We start from the raw sequence: 20960 nt of genomic DNA, 5'->3' as shown, positions 1-20960 counted from the left end.
CATCGGCTGGATTCATTTAATTATCTTTTTCTCCAAGGGATAATTTTATGAAGTACATACCTTGTGCATGAGCAGGTCCTGAAAGGGCAATACTCATTCCACAGCAGTCTGAGCTATACAGCATATGACACAGTGTAAAACAGCATGCAAGGGTGCAAGCCCCCAGACACCGTTAATGGAAGTTGCTCATGTAAAAACAAGAGAGGGGCAGGCTTAACACTACTGAACATTTATTACACCAATCTAGTCAATGTTTCAGTGACTTCTCTTCCTCTCCAGTGTGGATTCTTTCCTTTAATAGTTCAACAGATGTCACAGCTCCAGCACCAGGCTGTTCAAGCAAAACAACTTTTCTCTTTATGTTAAACTTACCTTAAAACCTTAGGCAAAGCAACTGGGAGAAGGAGCTAATTAAAATAACTGCCTTTAAAAAATATACATGTGTAATGTTCAATTAATAATCAAACAGAGTAGGAAAGAATTGTACCTAATTCTGATTTCACATCCATTTTGCCCTGCCTTGCCTCTACTAACTCCACTGGAGTTTATTCTGTATTATACTGGTGTGAAGAAGATCAAAGTTTGAGCATTGAGTTACTTTTTTTTCAGTAACATATGGGTATGTGCAGGCAAAACACAGAAAGGCAGAACTGTCAATCATACTACCTGGCTATTAAGCTTCTCTTTATTCTATCCTCCTTTCCACAGAAATAAGCTTTGTGGCACTCAAAGGCAGTATTTTGTGGCAGGAAGAGCAATGAAATTTATGGACATAGTATCAGTAACTGACAGTTTTTCTCCTCTTCACACCCTGATCTTGAATCATTCCAGAAGTACTTTTGTTTGATCCCAAAGTTTCATCTTTATGATAAGGTATTAAACAAGTTATGACTCATACTACGAAAGTAAAAAATAAACAAGGATAAAATGGGGATAAAGCAGAACGTTAGCAGTCCTTCATGCCTGACACTTAAATCAGATTTGTGCTGCTAAAGGTCTTCTCCGTCTGAGCCAATAGCATATGCTCTGACCAAATCCAATGAGAACTTTGCAGTAATGTAAAGCCTTTTATCTAAGGATCTTAAAATGCTTTGTAAATATGTGAGAATGCTACAATCTTCATTTCATGGATGAGAAGCTGGGGGCACAAAGTAGTAGAGTGACTTGCCCAAGGTTGCAGAGCAACTTAGGCCATAATTGTATAAACACTCAAACTGATCAGCAGTCTCAGCAGCTGCCAGAAGGGCCATCTCATGCTCCTGGCTGCTCACATCTGCCCCTTCCCTGTGCTGGCACAAGCACAGGCAGAACAGGCAAGTCAAATCAGGAAACCAGCACAGCTGAGAACTAACTGTTTTGTTTCTCACTGGGGTTAGTTTTCAGTCAGACCAGTTCCTTAGTCCAGCTCATTTGACAACCACATGGCAGGTTATGCCAATAAAATAGAGATAAGGGGAGAAAGCCCAGATCTGCACCAGACAAAAGTGTGTCTTTCAGATGAGCTTAAGTCAATAAGGTGCAAATTAAACCACTGAAAAGTAGGTCTGTACCTCAGTGTTAAAGTAGTTCATCCAGACACGTACAAATTTGAGATTAAACAAGGCCTCAGGACATTGAGTGACATCATCCCAAAGCATTAGCATTGGGCACGACTGCTTACATAGCAGCAGTTGCCAGGGTAATTAAAGTCCATTGTGAAAATACTCACATGTGGTGTGCAAGCAGGCACTTGCCAGGTCCAGGTAAGTGATACGTGGAGGTTGAAGCAGCAATTTATTGCCACTTGTCTTTGTCTCCTAGAAATTATTTCATTCGGTTCCCAAAGCTGGAACAAATCAGCAGCAACCCACCCTCCCCCATGGTGTGGTACATCACAGCAGAGAGCAGCAAGCATCCGATGGGACAGGCCAACAGTGACAGCAGATGGAGGCCAGAGTGGTCAATGTCAATCAAGTCATTCACTTAGTTTAGGGCACCAACAAAAACAGAAGCCATGTGGAACAAGGCATTTGGTTACAAGGTAAGGTGACCAGCTGAACGGCCAACATCTGTCCCTCCAAGCTAGACAACAGGGAGCCAAGCTGCTGAGTCTCCAGCGCTGGCCAAGAGCCAGCTCACAGCAGGCAGCTGGTGGTGGGCCTCATGTCTCAGGAAAGGCTCTGGGTGAGATCTCTTAACTCTTTGCCCAAAACGGCCTCTAAGTGGCCCAGAGGATTTTGATATCCTCTCACTGTGTGAGGGGGACACTGAGCTCACAAGGAGGGGTATAACTTATGCCGACCACAGCTATCTCTTATCTATATTAAATACATCTGTGGCCCTGTCTCTTAAACCCATGACATCCATGCCTGTGGTTCTGAGTCAAAGCATGACATAGACACAAACGCACACACAAACACATACACATTACATATGCTGTCTCTTTCGCTTTGGGAAAAAACACAGGATTTCCTACTTTCTGGCTAATCTGCAATCAGAATTTATGATGTTTTGTTTTAAGGGCCTTATCTGAGAAGATACTGAGCACCCACAGCTGACTTCTTTGAGAGCTGCAACGTCTGGCTTTAATGAAGCTTTTCCCTAGGGATTTAAAACACTTATTGAAAGAGCTGTTTTGATTTGAAAAACGGTGGTTAATAGTTTCACTGCTCTCACCTCCTCTAATTCCTGTTTTGGCAGATGTGCCAATTCAGCACAAGCAGCTCAACTGACTAAGGTAGAAGATTTTTACAGTCTTTACTTATGACAGGGCAGAATGGTTAGTTTATAGACCTGAGCTAAAACACAGGCTTGAGAGATCACTTGCGCTCTCTGTCCTTACAAAAGGAGACATTCCCTGGGAGACAGCTATGGAAACTTGAACTGCTCAGTTAGACCCTTGTTTTATCTGATTCTTGCTCATACACCAACACTGTGACCCTGAGGGGCCTCTTTTCTAAATCAAAAAGGTTTAGCACAAAGGTGATCCCAACAGGAGAGATCAACAAATATTTACAAACAGGGAAACAAATGCAATCAAGGGTGAACACAAAACTAATTTCATAAGCAGTTTCATGCATTGGTACAGCAACGGGGCCATTTTACGGCCATTGCCAAGTGCCTGCATTTTCTCTGGAAGGGCCATAAAATAGAGAACTTAGTCTCTCCATGCAGCGTTAGGTTTCGTGGTATGGACAAGAGCTCACATCTCATAGAAATACTTCCTTCTAGAATGCCTTGAACAGTTAATGAAACCTATATACATCTCCTATCTCCACTTCCAGCCTTTGCCAGAGGTGTGCTTGAATGTTGTCCTTTGGGAAAAAATAAACTTCCTGAACAGGGCTAAGGATTTGAGGGTCTCTTCTACAGCATGACGCAGATGGGTGAGCAATAAACACATGCTGCTGCTGTATTTACTAGGTCAAAGGGATTTGTTAGGCCAGCTGCAACAACATGATTTACTTGCCACCAGCATTCCCCAGGGGAACTCTGTGGTACACCACTTCCCATAAGGTCAATAGTGGGATTCCCCTCTGAATCATGGCCTTGCAGCCTTTTGGCCATGAATAAAATATACCTGCCCACACTAACCTGTATGCTCCAAAGACTCTCTCTTCATAGTGGGATGCTAATTACTGTGCAGAGATAGCAATATATTTTTACTTATTTCTTACATGTACCAGCATACATGAGCTTTATCTCCTTTGCTCGGCATTTCGCACATCCATATAATGTCTGTATGCTTATATACATTTCATGCCCAACCTAAGCTACTCTCTATCCTGAAATGCAACTAGCAAATGTACAAACATTTTCTCAAGCAGTGGTGTTTGCTATTTTCACCCCGAAATGGAGATATTTATCACAATGTCTGGAATGAAAACAGTATGCATTAGTTTGCCTTTCCCGCAGTTCTGACACAGGAGAGCCATGGTGGCAAGCATTTTGCTGTTCACAAGCAGCAAAATCTACCTCCTTCCCACTTGCCCACCTRCAGAATACCGTAAAGCAGACAGAGCAGATCTGTATGTGCTGGAGGCTTTGTACCCTTTCCTCCACCTCCCCCCTACTCTCTCCTTGGAAGGCCTCTCACTGCCAACTACCTGGCAGCGACTGTTGCCATATCTCTCCCCCCACTTATTGTTGGGAATCCCCTTTCTCCAGAGCCTCATCTGCAAAAACACCCTGAGAACAGCATGTTCCCAGAATGTGTTCAATTAAATTAAGTGTTATGGGAACAGCTTGTTCTCTTCAGAGCTGGAGAGCTGGCTGGTGGGAAAAGGAAGAAAAAAATAGCAGCAAGGGAGTAGAGCAGGAGAGAAAACAGGCAAGGATGAGAGGAGGGGAGAGAAGGACAGGGGCCAGGAAGGAACTGGAATTGAGCAAACCCATTCACAGGGCCAACTGTGCATTTTCAGCCAATCTATCAAAACAATTCAGTTTCTGATAAAAGAAGTCAGAAAACATTGCTCTGCTCTTGGAGTTTTTGATCAGCTGAGGAGGAAGGGAAGATGGAAAAGAGCATGAGCATGGACAGAAGGCAAAAAGATACAGAAGATGGAAAAATGCCATAAAGAAACAAAAAAGAATTCTGATACAAGAAGGAGGAAGTGGAATGAGCTAAAAAGTGTAAAGGGAGCAAGGAAGTTTGGGGCAACCTCTAAAGCAGCTTCAGCTAAACTTCCCTTGAAGTGAAGTGACCAGAAGACATCTTTGCAAGGATCACTGGGGAAAAGCAAAGCAAATGGAGCCGGTCAAAATACTCTGGGCACATAATTTTTGGTACGGTATAGAAAGCAACTGTCACTACAACTTTCAAGTTCTAAAGAAAGAAACAGACAAGCAAAACAAAAAAAATCCTGATCAGGTAAAGTAGTTAGCTAGCACTAGCATCTGGAAAATGCTGCAATTATCTCTTTCCTACCTTAGACTTCTGAAAGGCTGAGATCTAAACAGAACTAATTAGTCCTAGTAGGGAAGCAGGGAGTCTCTGGAGGGCGTCAGCTTTATTCACTGTTTTCTTTCACACCATAGGAAAAGAAGACTGAGGGAGACCTGATAACAGTTATCACATAGAAGAAGGCTGCCACAGAGAAAAAGGGAATAATTTGCTCTCTGTGTCCATAATGAGTAAGATAAGCATTAACAGGCTTAAATTGAGGAAAGAAAGATTCATGCTAGACATTAGGAAAACTTCTGTCATTACAAGGTTCTAAGAATAGGTTATGTGAACATACATACATTAAAAGTGGCCTGCAACACAGCAGACCCTGTCTGTTTAATTGACTGACCTCCCAGTTCCTTAAGTCTATGATTTTATGATAAGGTGTTTTCTAGACAGAATCCCGGAAGAAAATGTTATCAAAGACGCAGCAGATCCCCATGTAACTCAGCCTTACTTCCTGATGCTTCTCAGCTTCCTGTCATCCCATAACAGGGTCCCAACCTGCTACAAAACAACATGAGGCCACCAGGTAGATTAATGAAAATTGCCATTTCCCTCCAGAGAAGAGCAAGCACTTTGCAAGACACATTTTACATGTGCTGGCACAGTCTCATTGTGCCTACATGCTTTTGGTTGTGACTAAAATTCTGGTGACTGATACTCATATATTTACATAGGCAAACTCACTGGGATCCCGTTGATGCCTTGAAATCCAGGAACTCCCATTGGGCCCTGAAGAAAGAAAGAATATACATTATATTTCATTTTATCAATCTGCATATTTCAGTTATCTGTGAGATACTTTTTACACCAACACTTGCTGTCTTGGACTTAAACTATGAAAGAGCAAACAAGAGCAAACTATCTTATGCAGATTCTCTCTAAACTCAGGGGTCAGTGAAGATAGGAACTGAGCATCTGAGCTGGACTGAATGCCAAATGAGTGTTTCAGGAATGTTTTCATCAGGCAATATAAAGAAAAAATATAATCTCCTGCTGCACATCTGGGGAAAACAAGATGCCAGGAAAATAATCTAGTATAAGCTTAACTCCCAGTGTCACACCTGGTCATCCAAGAGTTTCAACTATTCTTACAGGTTTTCTGTCCATTCCTAGATACCACCACCCGGAAATATGGAGGCCAGCTCCAGACTACCGTTGGCTGGGATGCAAATGAATACTGCTTTGTTGGTTCTATTGTTCTGCTGTAAATAAAAGCAGAACAGGCCATGTGAGCAGAACACCCAGCTTAAACTATAGCTATTGCTTTGGAAAGGTGAAGTATATTGCCTCCCTGAGAGATAAGGATGTAGAACCTTACTGCATGTTGGTATTGCATACGCATCCATTTCAATATATAGAAACAGCAATTCTGGAGTAGATAAAGGATTCCTTCAGTGCAAGGAAACTGGTTCCAACACTGCCCTATTATTTTATTATTTCAATTACAGGTGCAAAATCAGCAATGCTTGCAGCAAGAAGAAAAAGTCTCCACAACGGCAAATTTGTTTCTAATTCTCAACAGTTAGAGGCCAGCTCTTATCCTGGGTTTCTGCCTCTTCCAAAATCTGGGTTTATTGATTTCAATGTTATCTGCTAGAAATGTGGAAATGCTATCACCCATATCAGTAGCCAGTCCTTGTCTTGAATCCTCCATTGTATCTTAGATCAATGCAACAATGTAGCAATGATTCATTGGCTACTGGTGAAATGGGAAAAATTCCCAGTTTTAATGCTCTAGTCATCATTTTCAGTTTACTTAGTTCTTGTCCTACGAGAAAAGGTGACTAGAACTACAACATGATGACTAACATGAAACAAGGGGAGAGAATAAGCATGTAACTGCAGCATACGAAAGCACAAACGAGCCAATTTTCATCTGGCTAGCTCACCTATCAGTAGCTGTAAAAACATGGCAAGATAAACTCTGCTCTGCTGCTCCTGGTACCTAAACTAGCCGCCTTTTTCTTATTTTCACACTTAACCTGAGCACGCTGCATCAGGTAGACTGACCAGATGTTCTGGACAGTTACAGAATGCAGGCCCTCGTCCTGATGTCCCAGACTTCCTTCAGATTTTAGAAACAAGACACAGCACACAGGACTTCCTCTGTCTTTTAAGCTTTCAAGCTGCTGTCTTTGAAACATCCTTATTGTCCAGCTGCATAGGCATGAGAGTAGGAATCTCACCCTCGTTCTTGCATCACACGATATCAGATTTCCTCAACATCTAATCCATTATACAGCCCTTGTCAGGCTACGCGATGGGAGCATATACTCTGCCCTGGCTCATGTGATGGGACTTAATGTATGTGACCTGTGCTGCGGATGAGCCCTCAGCATTTAACCCAAAACTCAGGTACTACATGATGCAAACAGATGCCTGGAACACAATGGGAACTTTTCTTAACATAAATTGTCCAAACGTATCCACTCTTTAGTACAGAAAGTATTTGTTCATATTTCCATTCATTCTTCTGCCCAGATCTGAACTCCCTCTCTGATACTTCCTTCGTAAGAAGAGGTGGCAGAACAAATCCTCATGGCGTTACATTTCTGTATTTGCTCTCCTGACCACTCTTACAGACTAAGTTCATTGACACCCACATCTTATGGCGAGTTCTTACATTTAATATGACATGGTTTATAGTATTCTTTCTGTTATAATTAACTTTTCACTTGCCAAAACCAAAGTTCAGGTGCTCCTGTGGTGCCCATTCCCTTTGCTTTTCTAGAAACCAGCTCAGGAGCTTCTATATAGGAGCCAGGTCCACTTCCCTCTGAATGTACTATTATTAACACCCATCTGTCTCCGGGCAGGAGAAGCGAAAGACTCTACTTGCAAGAGCAATGCTCATTTGGCTATTGTTCACCTACCAGGATGACTATAATGTACAGACTTTCCCAAGCAGCTTTGGGAACTGCACTCTCCTTTCAAAATAAAAGCAGGGGATTCTCTAGAGATATTACTTAAATACTCTCTTCTTGTTACCCCTGGACAGATAGGCCAAGATTATCTTTATTCATTCAAAAGATACATACAAGGCCATAGATTAATTCCAGGAAAAAAATGGAAAGCCTCTGTTGAACCTACCTTATCGCCTTTCTGTCCAGCTGGTCCAGGGGAGCCCACCGCTCCTCTCTCACCCTTTGCTCCTGGCAAACCTTCTGGTCCAGTAAATCCAGGAGCACCAATTGGTCCTTGAATCCCAATTGGTCCTGGTCGACCCTAATATACAAGAAGAAATAAGTCAATGCGCCATGTTCACAAACTCATTTTCAAGTACTCCATCCAGCTCTATCTTTAATATAATTTGATACCTCTCCGAGTACTGTTCTCAGGGTAGCAAAGATCTCCTAAAGGTTCCCCCATATAGGTTGCAGGAACAGGGAAAGAAAACAGTATTTTGAGATCAAGCTGATGGCTTCTTTTTGAGCTTGCAACCTCTATTTCCAAGCTGTAAAATCCAAAAAGATTTTGCTTGTTCTTTAGATCAAGCACATCAGAAAGATATAACAAGATGCAGATGGGTCACATGCAATCAGCACACTTTGATTACTGGAGACCAGCAGCATGGTCAGCTCAAGCCTGAGATGGATTCCACTGTCCTCTCCTGGTTACCTTAAAGTCAAGGGTGTGGATATTGATTTCTCAAGCAGAAAAGAAGGGTGCAATGACTAAGCATTGCCCAAAGATGGCAATCTTTTCTACAACTACAGAGATTCATATGTGACTGATAAACTTTTATTGTTCTATCACTAGAAATGTGCTGAGTAGCCTGGTACTTGTTTCTGTAACCAGCTAATGCTAAAGAAATCTTGCTGTAGATGCTCTGATTTTTTATTAGCCTCAGAAGCTGCATCTTGGCAGTTGAATACTTAAAACAGAGCTTTGTGTTAACGCTTTTTTACTTTTTATTCAGTTCATTTTGAGAGAATCCAAAAGAGATCAACAGAGTTTACGATCCCAAAGTATCGTGAGTAGCAAATGGCAGTTTAGGGCAATGCTTACTGCTGGCAAGACATGCAGTAGATTAGATGAAGTTATGTATGCAAATAATTAAGCCTTACATTAAAAGATATAGAATGGAAGAAGAAGAAAAAAATACTCCCTCTTTCTTTTCTAGGGCTTATGTCCATGGTAGCGTATTTCCCTTCTATTTGTCTAATTCCTTAAATCAGCAGAAGGCATGCAGCTCCCTGCTGCAAGGGTTTTAGAAATCTCAGCTGGAGACATACAAAGCCCTGACTCCAAGCCTTGGCAGCTAAAAGACTTTGCAGTTTATTTAAAAATGCATTTTTACTTGTTCCTAATCAGAGAATTGAAACAAACCATAATTAAATGTACTTTTTCCAGTATCGTTTTTGTACCTGTTCAGACTAAATCATTTCAGCATATATCCTATGTTTCTTCACTACAACAGCAGTTTTCTTTTTAACTGCAACAGCTCCCCTGTGTCACTCTTTCTGTTGCAACTGTTTTATCCCGGCCATTTAACAGAGGTCAAGTGCATCTGTTTTACATCCTATACCTTTTCTATCTAGACACTATGCATAGCGTGGGTTTCCAGAGGCACAGGCTCCTATCTGAAAAGGCTTTTCTGTTGATTAGTTTTAGCTTTTTTCACTCTGGGGCAATTATCAATGGAATCCTTTATATTGGGAGCCACATGATCATAACATTAATCCCCAAATCTTCGGTGGTCCTGGGCAACTGTACGGAACAAGGAGCATGTTGTGAAAATCACATGTTTTGCTCTCACTTCCTGTCTCAGCTTTAACTTTTTAATTTCCCATGGTCACAAGCTATTTCAGAGAATGTTGCAGGCAACGTCTCACTTACAAGACATGGGTTGTGGGCTGTTTGCCTTAAGGCAACGTAGTAGTGGAGAAACATATGCTAAATATGGGCACATTACTGCTGTGGCCAGCCAGCATCCTAAAAAGGAACAGCACCCAAGAGGGTGAACTCCTCATCTGTTTGAATTGCTTACACTTTTGTGTTCAATTATTTTGACTGCCCATTTAGTGACAGTGTTTCACAATGACTGGAACTGATATGAAATTAAAATTTTAGGAGGCTTCTGTTTTCTTCTGTTGTAAGTTACTTTGACAAATATGGGACAGTAGGTGGGATGGTAGGGACTGGTAACTACAAGTTCTGCTAGTGTTCACTTCTGGAGCACTCTGATAGAAGAAGTAAACATGTTCTCTCTGATTTCAGGGTCCCCAGGTAAAAAGCTCTCTTTTGCCTTAGCACCCTACAAGAAAGATTTTAACAGCACTTGAAGATTTTGTCCAGTGTCTTAGAGTGTCACTAAAACCATAAAGACACAGTAAAGTGCTTCTAATCTCTCAGATAATGTGATTATACCATGATAATCAAGATCACAAGAATTCCTACTGTTTCTTTTGAAGTCTGTGTGGATGGAAATCATGTTTTCCATGCTGAAACAAAGAACTTGCCTTCACTGCTAAAAAAACTGCATTTTTCATCACTGGGTAGCACTCCCATGAACTGCCCCAAGATAAAAGCACAAAGAGCAGGCACTGCGGTGTGCAGGAGCAATTCTAGGGTGAAAGCACAGCGAAGACTCAAGTTTCACTGCAAGGTAAATTCACAGGGTTCAGTGCCAGGCAGAACTACTGCTTGACCTCAATGTGTTTACCTTGTGGTAAAAGGTAAGTGTCTAGTCTTTACTGTGCTTTGGCCTCTGGACTGCTCCTACTTGTTAGTTATCCCAAGGATAAAAAGAATAAACATCTCCTAGCAGTAAGGACAAGCTTAAACATAGAATGTGAATTATATCATACAGAAACTTCAGTGAATCAACAGAGCTCTCTGTATTTAGTCACTGAAGCAACGTGGTATCGTTTTGGTTTTTGGCTGCATGACAACTTTTTTTAAAGAGAGGAAAATTATGGAAATTCTATAGCACCAACTAAGGACAAAGTCTATGAAATTCTTGTGACGTGAATATTTGCACAAATGCCAACTAGCATTTCATATTTTTGAAAAACACAGCCTTGTGAACGATACTGAATCCACCTTCTTTCTCAAACATATTTGTGTATCAGGCATTGACTACCCAAGCAGCACTAAACTATGGTGCCAGTCTTTCTGCAGTGAATATCATGCTAGTAAAAACAAGGAAAATTGCATCATCTCTTGACAGACCGTGGCCTTACCACAGATAAAGTCAGGACTTTGTCCAGTTCGTGTCACAAGTTCAACATGCGTCACATGCATCTCTGTTTTGCACTTAGTCACTGAAACCCATTAAAAACACAGAGATGTCTCAAACATTCAGCTTTTCATTCTCGATGTGCAGTTACCATGAGGAAAAAATGCCTGCGATAGGAAACACCCATTGCTTCTGAATCGCCACACTGCAGAAGGAGGTAAAACAAAATGGCCTGAAAAGCTACTTTGATCATAGTGTCTTTCAAGATGGAAAAATTTCTGTAACACGTGCCTTCTTCCCTTGCCCCTTTTAATTCATCTGCCTCCCAGGGCGTCATGGAAAGACCAGCAAGGTGGGTGATGATGGCGCCTCCCTAAAGAATTCACTGCTATGCAGTCAAACACACCACAGTTTCTCTATTGTCCCTACCCCTTTTGCCAGCTCCAAAACCCCACATAAATTTTCACCCACTGAAGCAGAGCTGCTACGCATAGCACTGTGAATTCCAAACATTCATTTTTTTCCCCATTAACTCTGTTAGCTTGGAGAATAAGGTGTAAATCTATATGATTTTCCCCTCCGCAGAGGGACACACCTGATAGTGGTATGGAACTACTGGACATGCCCCTTATTTCAGGGACAAGAAATAATATAAGTGCTTACTCAAGGGACAGTTTTATTAGCCTCGCTTACTACAAATACTAACTCAATGATTCATCACCAAAAAAGTGCCCTGAGACTCACAAAAAAGGACACAGGACTACAAACCAAGCAAAATACTACTGATCAGATAGGGTAAAACTGATCCCTATTTCAGTTAGTAAATTTGTAGACCTCCAAATTTCAAAGAGCAAAGCACAACTGCTATTTTTCTAAACAAAATTAAGATCCAGTGTATTAAAAGAGCAACTGAATTTAAGCACCTATTTCAATTGAAGGATGTTCATGTCTTCTTGAACCAAAGCATAAATCTATTAAACAGACCAAAAGCTGTTTTCCAAGACATGGCTTTCGATCTCAGCTCCAGTATAATATTATTTAGGTTGTACAGAATCCCAAGCTCCTTCCGTAAAAGGAGAATTCAGCAATCACATTTTTAAAAGGGTCTTATTCCACTCTATCTCTTTATCCATCCTTCTCCCCAAACCAAAAAAGTTCAATCAACACAAAAAATTGTTAGTGACAGCGATTTACTTCACAAGCACATGCTTTGCAGTCTAAAGCATCTTACATTCAGCTGACTGCGTTAAAGCCAACCAAAGAGCTAACCATTAAATCACGATGTCCCTACGAATGTATGTTCTCACGTACAGCCTAGGCTATGCAGAACCTAGCCTGATGCTTCAAGGAGGAGCTACCTACCCCGATTCCAGTGCTGCACAGGGCAGCCTGCGCAAGGCACTGATCCTGTACGTGCTCTGCTTTCACAGAGGCCAACGGCAGGAAAAGACATTTATGCCTTGCAAGACCCAGCTTCAAACCACAGCCATTCTCCTTGATCAGGGATGCCATGTTATGGAAAGGCGACATGTGACTGCCACACTGAACCCAGATGAAGTGTCTATGGGTGGCTTATCACCGGGAGGCAGCAGTGTCCGTTAGCAAGCAGGAGCTTTGGGTTTCCTCCTGAGCAGCAAGACTTTGGGCTGACTCCTTCAGCTCTCTGTGCCTCCACCTCTTCCCTTCTCCTCCTCTGCCTGCCCCACCTTTGTGGCGAGATTGCTGAGGTGGCGATTGCCTCTTGCTGGATATACAGGACCTAGCACAAGAGAGCCTTGGTCTCACCAGGGGCCTCACGGTTCTGCTCTAATAATAATAATTACTGATGAAAAACACTTTGCGGTTTTCCTAAATTACAGGTCAGCTCACATTATCCAGTGCCCAGCTCACATTTCAGAGCAAGTAATTATTCTCCCTACTGAAAAATGCTTTGTTCTTTTAAAGAAAATTGTTCTTCAAATCTTCTTCTAAAAACTTCGGGAAGCTCTTGTTCAAAATGGCTTCTTTACTTCTCTCACAGAATCTACCGCTCCTTTACACAGCTTCTTTTATCCACACAGCATCAGAGGAATAAACAAAACTACACATACAGACAGAAAACATCCTGCCCTATAATCTCACTTTATTCAGCACCTTCCCCATAAATTCATAAGTTTTTTTTATTCCTTATTCTCTGTTTTTTTAAAGGAGGATGTCAGGGTATTCATTTTTAAATTTATTTTTAAGAGAAGAGACAAATGATTCCTGTATCATATGAAACTATTTAATTTCATAATTCATTTTAGATGTTTTCCGTTTGTACGAAGCAGTATTTGGCATGCTCACACCACAGCCTGTCAAGGCTGCTTCGGTCATCTTAGGAGCAATCACTTAAAATCCTAATGAGCAACTGCAGGCTGTTTCTCAAAAAAATTTTCAATTTTAGCTCATGTGATAAACTTGATATTGACAATATTTATATTATTTCTACTAAGCCTGACTAGATATGACTGCAAGTAGAAAATCTATGTGGTAAAAATATATGTATATATAGTGTGTAAAACCAAAATGTAAATTATTTTTAAAACATTAAAAAAATTAGTGAAATTTGATTCCCATTAACCATTTGCTTCTTGAATTCTCTACTTTAGTAAAAGTACAGAACTTTTACTTTTAGTTAAAAAAATGCAATTAATGGTTAACCAAATTATAAATATAGAACTGCTTACAAATCCTGGACATTTAAACAAAACTATATTTTTAAATTTGAAAAATCTGAAAAGTTTATTTTTAGAAAGCTCAATTTCCAGTTGAAAACCTATTTAACACCCAACTCAATCAATTCCATGTATTTGCTATTTCTATTTCTAACAAACAAAGAGATCACTATGTGGTCTTTTTCCCACCATGGACAATGCCAGTAATGACTCAGAGTTAAATCTAGTAAGTTATTCCATTTCATACTTCCTAATCTGTAAACAAACTACTTAAAAAAAACTACTAAGCCAAAAAAAGATGACTTTTTAACTCAAATTGCTTTTCTGCTCTGAAATATTGAAACGTCCCAGGTAGATAAGAAAGTAAGAGCATATGGAACGGCTCCAGGCCGTGGAGAACACAGATAACCTGAGAGTAAGTGAAAGTCACTTGTGGGTTGTCACATCTCTTTGAGAGAGGCAAAGGGTAGACGATAAGCTCCCTGCGCTTCAATCGGAAGAGAAGTGGATCTATGTTTAACACTTGGAGTGTCATACAGAATGAGAGACATTACAGAAATCTAAAGATATCATTCGTCTGGATTTTTTTTAAATCCAAAAACAAGCAGCAGCATTTACTAAGCATAGCAGTGCTTCAACTCATATTTCAAGGAAATGAATGATGTCTGTATGAAAACAGTGAGATAAAGCTTATTTTTAAGGGGTTACACTATATATTTGAATGACATTGACTTGCCCTTTCCCTGATCATCACTCAGAATTATGCCTCGATTTCAGAAGAAACCATGTGAAACAGTTACCACAGGGTACACCGAGACTACATACAGATGTGTTACCTCCCAAAGTAGCACCACATCAGAGGTGATCACCTTAGAGTCCTCTCACTTACCCACTGTTTGTCTAGGCTACTTGGCCTTGATTCCCCAGACAGGCTGCCCAGGTGATACATTTTCATCTGGGATGAACTTTTCACTACTTGCCACTACAAATGGGTTTTTTTTGGCTAGTTTGACTGATATCTTTAGGGCCTTTTCTGTTTTAAACTTGAAGGGCAAAGAACAATTTATGTAGAGGTAATGGGACGGCTAGGAGCACTGGCACTACTGCTGCCTCTGAAATCATGCACGTATCAGCCTGACTTACAGGCAACGGAGGAAATGTGGGATGAAACAGAAGGTGAGTAACCGTGGGCAAGAACTCCTCTCCACACCTCATGGAGCTCTAGCATTCTGTTACATTCATTACCATGCCAAAAAATAGGGTTTATATTGAAAGGATAGATTATATGATTATGAAAACTTAGCAAAAAAACTGCACTAACTGACTTCAATTCACTTATGGAACTAAGCAGTTTTTGTTTAACAAAAGAGCATAGTACAGCCAAAGGTTTGAATGGTTTATGAGATTTTATGGTCTTTTGCAACCTCAGTTCAATCTTCTCTCCCTCAAGTCTTTAGTGCTTAATCTCTAAAAAAATGTTTCAGAAAGCCTTTATAGTTCCCTGATCTGTTCACTTAGGACAGCAGCTGTCATAACATTTTCCTGCCCTTAACTGAGAGAAGGGCACCTCCGAGTACTGTGTACACCTCTTGACAACAACACAAGTCATGAGCTGAAGTTTAATACAAAAGCATTAGATATTTCAGAATAAAACTCAAACAGAACAGGGTTTCTCTAGGACTTCTTCCCTTTTTCCTGATGGAAAAGGAAAGAAGAGAAAATAGCAGATGCAAAGTATTTTCCCCCAGAGCGCACACAAGTACAGGCTCTAGTAGGAACACGGCAGTAGGCAACAACCAAATGACATCTCTTCAGTGCTCTGTCCCCAAACCAGGAGATGTGTCAGAATGAAGAACGGGGGCCGCATCCCCGACTCTACCAGCTTTGGCTGCCAGGCTTTTCTCTAACCAGACTGCTCTGCAGACACCACTGGTTCTAACGCCAACTATTTGCTGCACCTTCCAGGCCAGTAAAGCCTTTTATGGTGTTACAGGACAGCAGGTGTCTACATCACTGTAGCTCTAGCAAGGGAACAGTTTCCAGGTCTACTGAAGACTGTGTGAGATAAAAGCATAATTAAAACTGTTTCATTCGTGAGTAACTGAGAGTGATATGCTATACACAGCTGTGACCTGCAAAGAGGAGGGGAGCCCACAATTACTGCCAGCTTTGCTTTGCATCCTTCTTGTTCATGCTTTTACTATCCCTGCTTCTGGTAGTGCTCTTATTGCCCTCACAAATACTTTGCAGCCTGCTTTTAAATCTTGTGTTTAAAGTTCTCTCTTACTTAATAATTTATTTTTTCAATCAATCATTTAAATGGGACCACTTAGTTTCATCTCATATTTTAATTGTTTGTATCTGTTGCTCGTTACATGACAAACAATGTGGATGATCTTGACACACACAGTGGGGTTTAATAACTGGGCTTATTATACAATTTGCAAGGCCTTGCTACATATATATATTGTGGCTCAAAAAAAATTGTTAAAGATCAAGCACRCTATTTTTCACAAACTATTTAAAGGGATTTTGCCTAATGAATTACCGAGGAAGACATCAAACTAGTTATAGATATTAGACATGTCCCAGTGGCTTCACGGGCTGCTATGGAACAATAAAGTATAATTACATTTCTCTGAATGGCTGATCAGATGACGACTGTTGCCCATGAAACCGCAGCTTCTGACTCACCCTAAGATACACGCTGCACTACATGGCTTCTTCAGGGATCTTCTGCGGGGTCATGGGGAAAGAAGAACATGGAGTGTTGGGTCATTCTCCTTTCCACTTATCCCTAGCACCCTACAGAACAAACCAGAAAAGCCCAATGTGTTTCTAAAGAACTGTTTAACCGAACAGCTACAATGAACTTTTTGCTAACTCCCCCTCTGGCTGGCATTTCCAAGCTGCCTTCTTCATGGACTCAAGTGACAGAAGATTCATTGTTGCAAAAAATGTTGTCAGTAGAAAATTAGCTGTATTAAGTAGTGTACAGAACAAGTGAAATCTTGCCAGTGTCAGGGCTGTTAAGACTATTAAAGGGACATTGTATGTAGAAAGGCAGACAGGGTTCAGCCATATGCTGAAGCGGGATGGACTCCAAGCCTCCCGAGGGTTGGCTGTGTCCAGATCTGTTGGTTTGCTTTGGGCTCTTCTCTAGTTCTTTGTCTTAGAACAAGCCCAATTTCAAAATTTCTAATCCCCCCAATAAGCAAAGGCTGTAAAAGTTAGTGTTTCCCCATAGATACAGCAGGGATAATGGGCACAGAGCAGATCTAGAAGGAAAGGAGTGCCCATACCAGTGTTTTCCAAGCACAGTGACTATTCCTCGGCAGAGAGGACGGTTTCAAGTCCTCACGGTTGCCCGGAGGGGCAGTGCTGCTGACTTTCGCACGTCTAGCCCGTGCATTGAGAAAGCTGCAGTTCACACCCCGAGAAAGCAAACGACCAGGAGGAATTGCACATCTCGGCGGATAATTCTCACAAAGCGCTGCCTCTGCCCATCGGCCTTTACAGTACCCACGGAGAGCCGCTGATTTTAGAAAGGGAAGGCTGAGCCAGGAAGGAAGAGAACAGGGAATTAGTAATGAATAGGTGAAAAGCATCTCTGCACTGGGTCACAATTTCTAAAACATTATAATCTTTGACTGCTTTTCTCATTCTGCCTGGGAACTGAAAATCAAGCACAGCCAAGACAAGTACTACTCCCCTAATAACGCAGAGATAAGAAGATAACTCAGAGATAAGGAACAGACCCAGAAGCGTGAGACTATACAGTGGGATGAAGAGATGGAAAAGGAATTACATAAGCCCCTTCTGCTCTACGAACAATACAGAGAGCTTTCTATTTCCCTTGTGCTGTGGGAACAGAGGGTGTCTCATATTGGAAATTCCCCAAACATGACTTGCAATGAGTAAAGAAAAGAGCAAGGATGAGGAAACCAGAAATGGAAAAACAAAAAAATCTTGGGGTTCCCAAGGAAGCAGTTATAGAGCTTTAGCAACCACTTATCTTACATGATACCTTCTTGGCCTTCCTAAAGGACCTCATACTAGAGACAAGAAAATAGTTCATGAAACTTCTTGTGAAAATTCACTCACTGGTGCTTTTCACTGCAATTGCAGTTGCAGAGAAGCAATTCCCTGCTTTGGTTTCTATCAGCAGACAAACCAAATTCCCCATCTATTTAAAACCTGTCAATATCATGGGGAACTCATTTCCACAAGATATATCCGAGAACAATGTTTAAGAGTATTTTTACAGGAGTAGTCACTTAGAGGAGAAGAATAACATGCAGATTTACAAGAACAATTGAAAAATGATAGTTAAAGACTTCTAGCAAAGACCTAATGCCTCAGGGTGCTTCCGGAGAGAAATCAGCCACTAATCACTAGGAGCTAGGAAGCAGTTGAGGGTGCCAGACTTTGGGATGATTGTTTCATGCTCACCTGCTGGGTTCCCCACTAAACACTGGAGAAGGTAGGCAAGATCCTTCCCTATTTTTTTCCGGCTTGGCAACAGCAATGTTCTTCTCTTTGGGCAATTTCAGACCCATATCCAGACTCTGCAGCCAAATCAAATCCATTTTTAAATTACGTAAGAGGGCTTGCTTTTTGTTGTTGTTGTTGTTGTTCCTTTAGAGAAAACCCAATAAAGTATCTGCTTACTTGCTGTAGATTCAAAAACCTCCAAAATGTTTTCTGCCATGTCGAGGCTAGCAATGAATCACTTCAGTGAACTGATATCTGGACACGTCACCGGACTGCAGTTTATCTGAATAGATTACGGTAAAAACAGTTAGAGGTAATCTGAGCAAAAAATGATATTGTAATGTAAGACACATATCAGGGCAGACTGATCATTTATTTTCCATGGTAATTATTCTAGAGCAACTACTCCTCTCAAAGAGTCATAACTAAGGACTATTTTAATATAGACACTATAATATCACATCCATCTGTTAAATAGCAGCTGTGGTTTTACTCAGGTTATTACTTGCACAGTTTTCACACTTCTTACAGATGTTTGAATGCTGTCCTTCCTGTGAAGCTGTCAATCTTTTCATTGGAATACATTTCCATGTATTCCAGCTCTAGCAGTATCACTTATTTTGGTTTAAATGCTGCAAAATTATCAATAAACTAACAGAACAGGCTTCATATTTAATGGCTTGACATAGAATCTTTATAAAAGTTACCCAGTCTTTTCTTATTACTCTTTGTCTGTAATCTGGTATTCTAGCCAGTACTATGACTGGTAGTAATAGAATGATACTACTTCTTCTTACTGCATTTTGTAATGAGTTATATATTGAGGTGACCTGGATACAGAAATGGCTTAGTGCTAACTGAAATTGCACAAATTTAATTTATTTTAATATTTCAAATAAAATATAGCTGCAGTTTTTCAGGTACTAACCATAATGTAATAACTAAATAAAAGATGACTTTTTTTTACGTTTGTCATTATGTGTTCTCTGTTTCCCAAAAAAGTAAAGTGAATCATTAGAATATGAACAATAGAGACTTGGATCACAAGTAGAACATTGGTGTTCTAAAAGCAGGTTCAAATGCCCATATCCAGTTTTGCCTCTAGGAGATTCTTTCCATTTGTCTCAAGTTTCTGAGAGAGCAAACTTGTGAGATACTGAGAAAGCAGAATTAAAAATCTGAACATTTCCTCTGACTCAGCTCGCAAACCAAGTCATAGCCTAACCTACTCTGGACCAGGATCTGAACACTGCTTTTTTGGCTCACTTTTATCATCCTGGAACATCTAATTATTCTATTAAATTCCACAGTTACACAGAAAATATGTATCTATAAATTGCCACAAGTAAAACAGAAAAACAATCTTTTCTTTTTCCCTCTGTTCTTATAGGCACGTTGCTTATGTCCCTTCTCTTGTCCTATACCCAGTGCTGTGCTATTACAACCAAGTTTTAGTACTGGGTATGCTGCAACTCTGAAACCAGGCCTGAAACTGTTATCTGATCCATGCAGCACAGAGCTACCTCTAAGCCTTTAACATTATTCATCTGGTGAAGAAAGTAGCCTTTTTAGAAAAAAATTAGTTAAAAAATATCATTTGTAGTCACCAGACCATGTCCCCCACACTAAACATTCTGTTTACAGGAGGGAAACGGAGCAAAAGTTCTCATCTGCTATGGTAGGTCGTTCGGCCCCAAAGGATGCTTCTAGTTAGGAGGCAGGCGGCGAAAGCAGGGCAGTCGCAGATCTGTCCAGCAAGGGGGCAGTGGCAGGACAATAGATTCTCTGCTAGCAGTTTCCCCTACGTTTTGCCTCCCATAGCCTTCCCAGCACGTTCCTGGCACTTCAGAGAGCTCTGAGCGGCTTTCCCTGCACAGCCTTCTGCTAAAAACAAAATTATCTACTGGAACAGATAATATTAGTCAAGATTAAAATCCAGATGGAACCATTTGCTTATTCAAGATAGCGAATTTAGAACAAAAACTCTTCCCAGAGACCTGCTACACAGCAGAGCTGAGGGGAGTTTTCCAAACATGTAAACAATTCACTTTAAAGGGGAAAAAATGGAGTCTGTGAATTCTCATCTACACATTGCTTGGAAATATACTGACCAAAGCAGAATGAGCGGAGGGTAGCAGAGGCCTGCAAACCTCCAAACGTAGCATTTGGCAAGGCTCCAGTTATCTCTAGAGGCTTAAGCAGAGCAGGTCCAGGCACAATTTTACTGCAGTGCCTGATAACTAGAAGCGCCAGTCAGCCAGCGGCCAGTTTACTAGGCAGTGTCAGAGCTGAAACTGCAATTAGTAAAAATAACTTCAAACCAAAGTCAGGGAGAGAAAAAAAAAAAAGAGAAGATTTTTCATTTCTCCTAATGAGTGCTACATAATAATCAAGATGAGGACAGAAATGAACTCTTCACCTACTCGAATTCCCACTGGCTAAGGTATATAGAATAAATGATTAATTCCAACATTGCTTGTCATCACTTAAATTGTATGTTTAAGTCCTTGGACATTTACTGCGTGGCTGTATTAACACTCCAAAAAGCTTCATTCATTTGTTGGTATAAACTACACTTCCAGTCTGCTTAATCTTTGACAGACAGGTCTCATTGTCCCCCAAATCCCTCGCTACACAATACAACAAAGGCTTAAATGAC

The 20960-nt window shown here is 40.8% G+C and overlaps 1 protein-coding gene across 1 annotated transcript in view; it reads right to left on the bottom strand.

Annotated features, from left to right (window-relative positions):
• Positions 1–20960, bottom strand: part of COL4A6 (collagen type IV alpha 6 chain) — a 140681-nt gene that overhangs the window by 44310 nt on the left and 75411 nt on the right. Inside the window, exons 3-4 of the mRNA XM_026089504.1 lie at positions 8021–8155; positions 5615–5659 (exon numbers count right to left, since the gene is read on the bottom strand). Of these exons, the coding sequence (XP_025945289.1) occupies positions 5615–5659; positions 8021–8155 (180 nt within the window). The remainder of the gene's footprint in view (positions 1–5614; positions 5660–8020; positions 8156–20960) is intronic.

The sequence above is a fragment of the Apteryx rowi genome, unplaced genomic scaffold (genome assembly GCF_003343035.1).
Source record: "Apteryx rowi isolate R43461 unplaced genomic scaffold, aptRow1 scaffold_82, whole genome shotgun sequence".
Classification (NCBI taxonomy): domain Eukaryota; kingdom Metazoa; phylum Chordata; class Aves; order Apterygiformes; family Apterygidae; genus Apteryx; species Apteryx rowi.
This window is presented reverse-complemented; position numbering and strand designations above follow the sequence as displayed.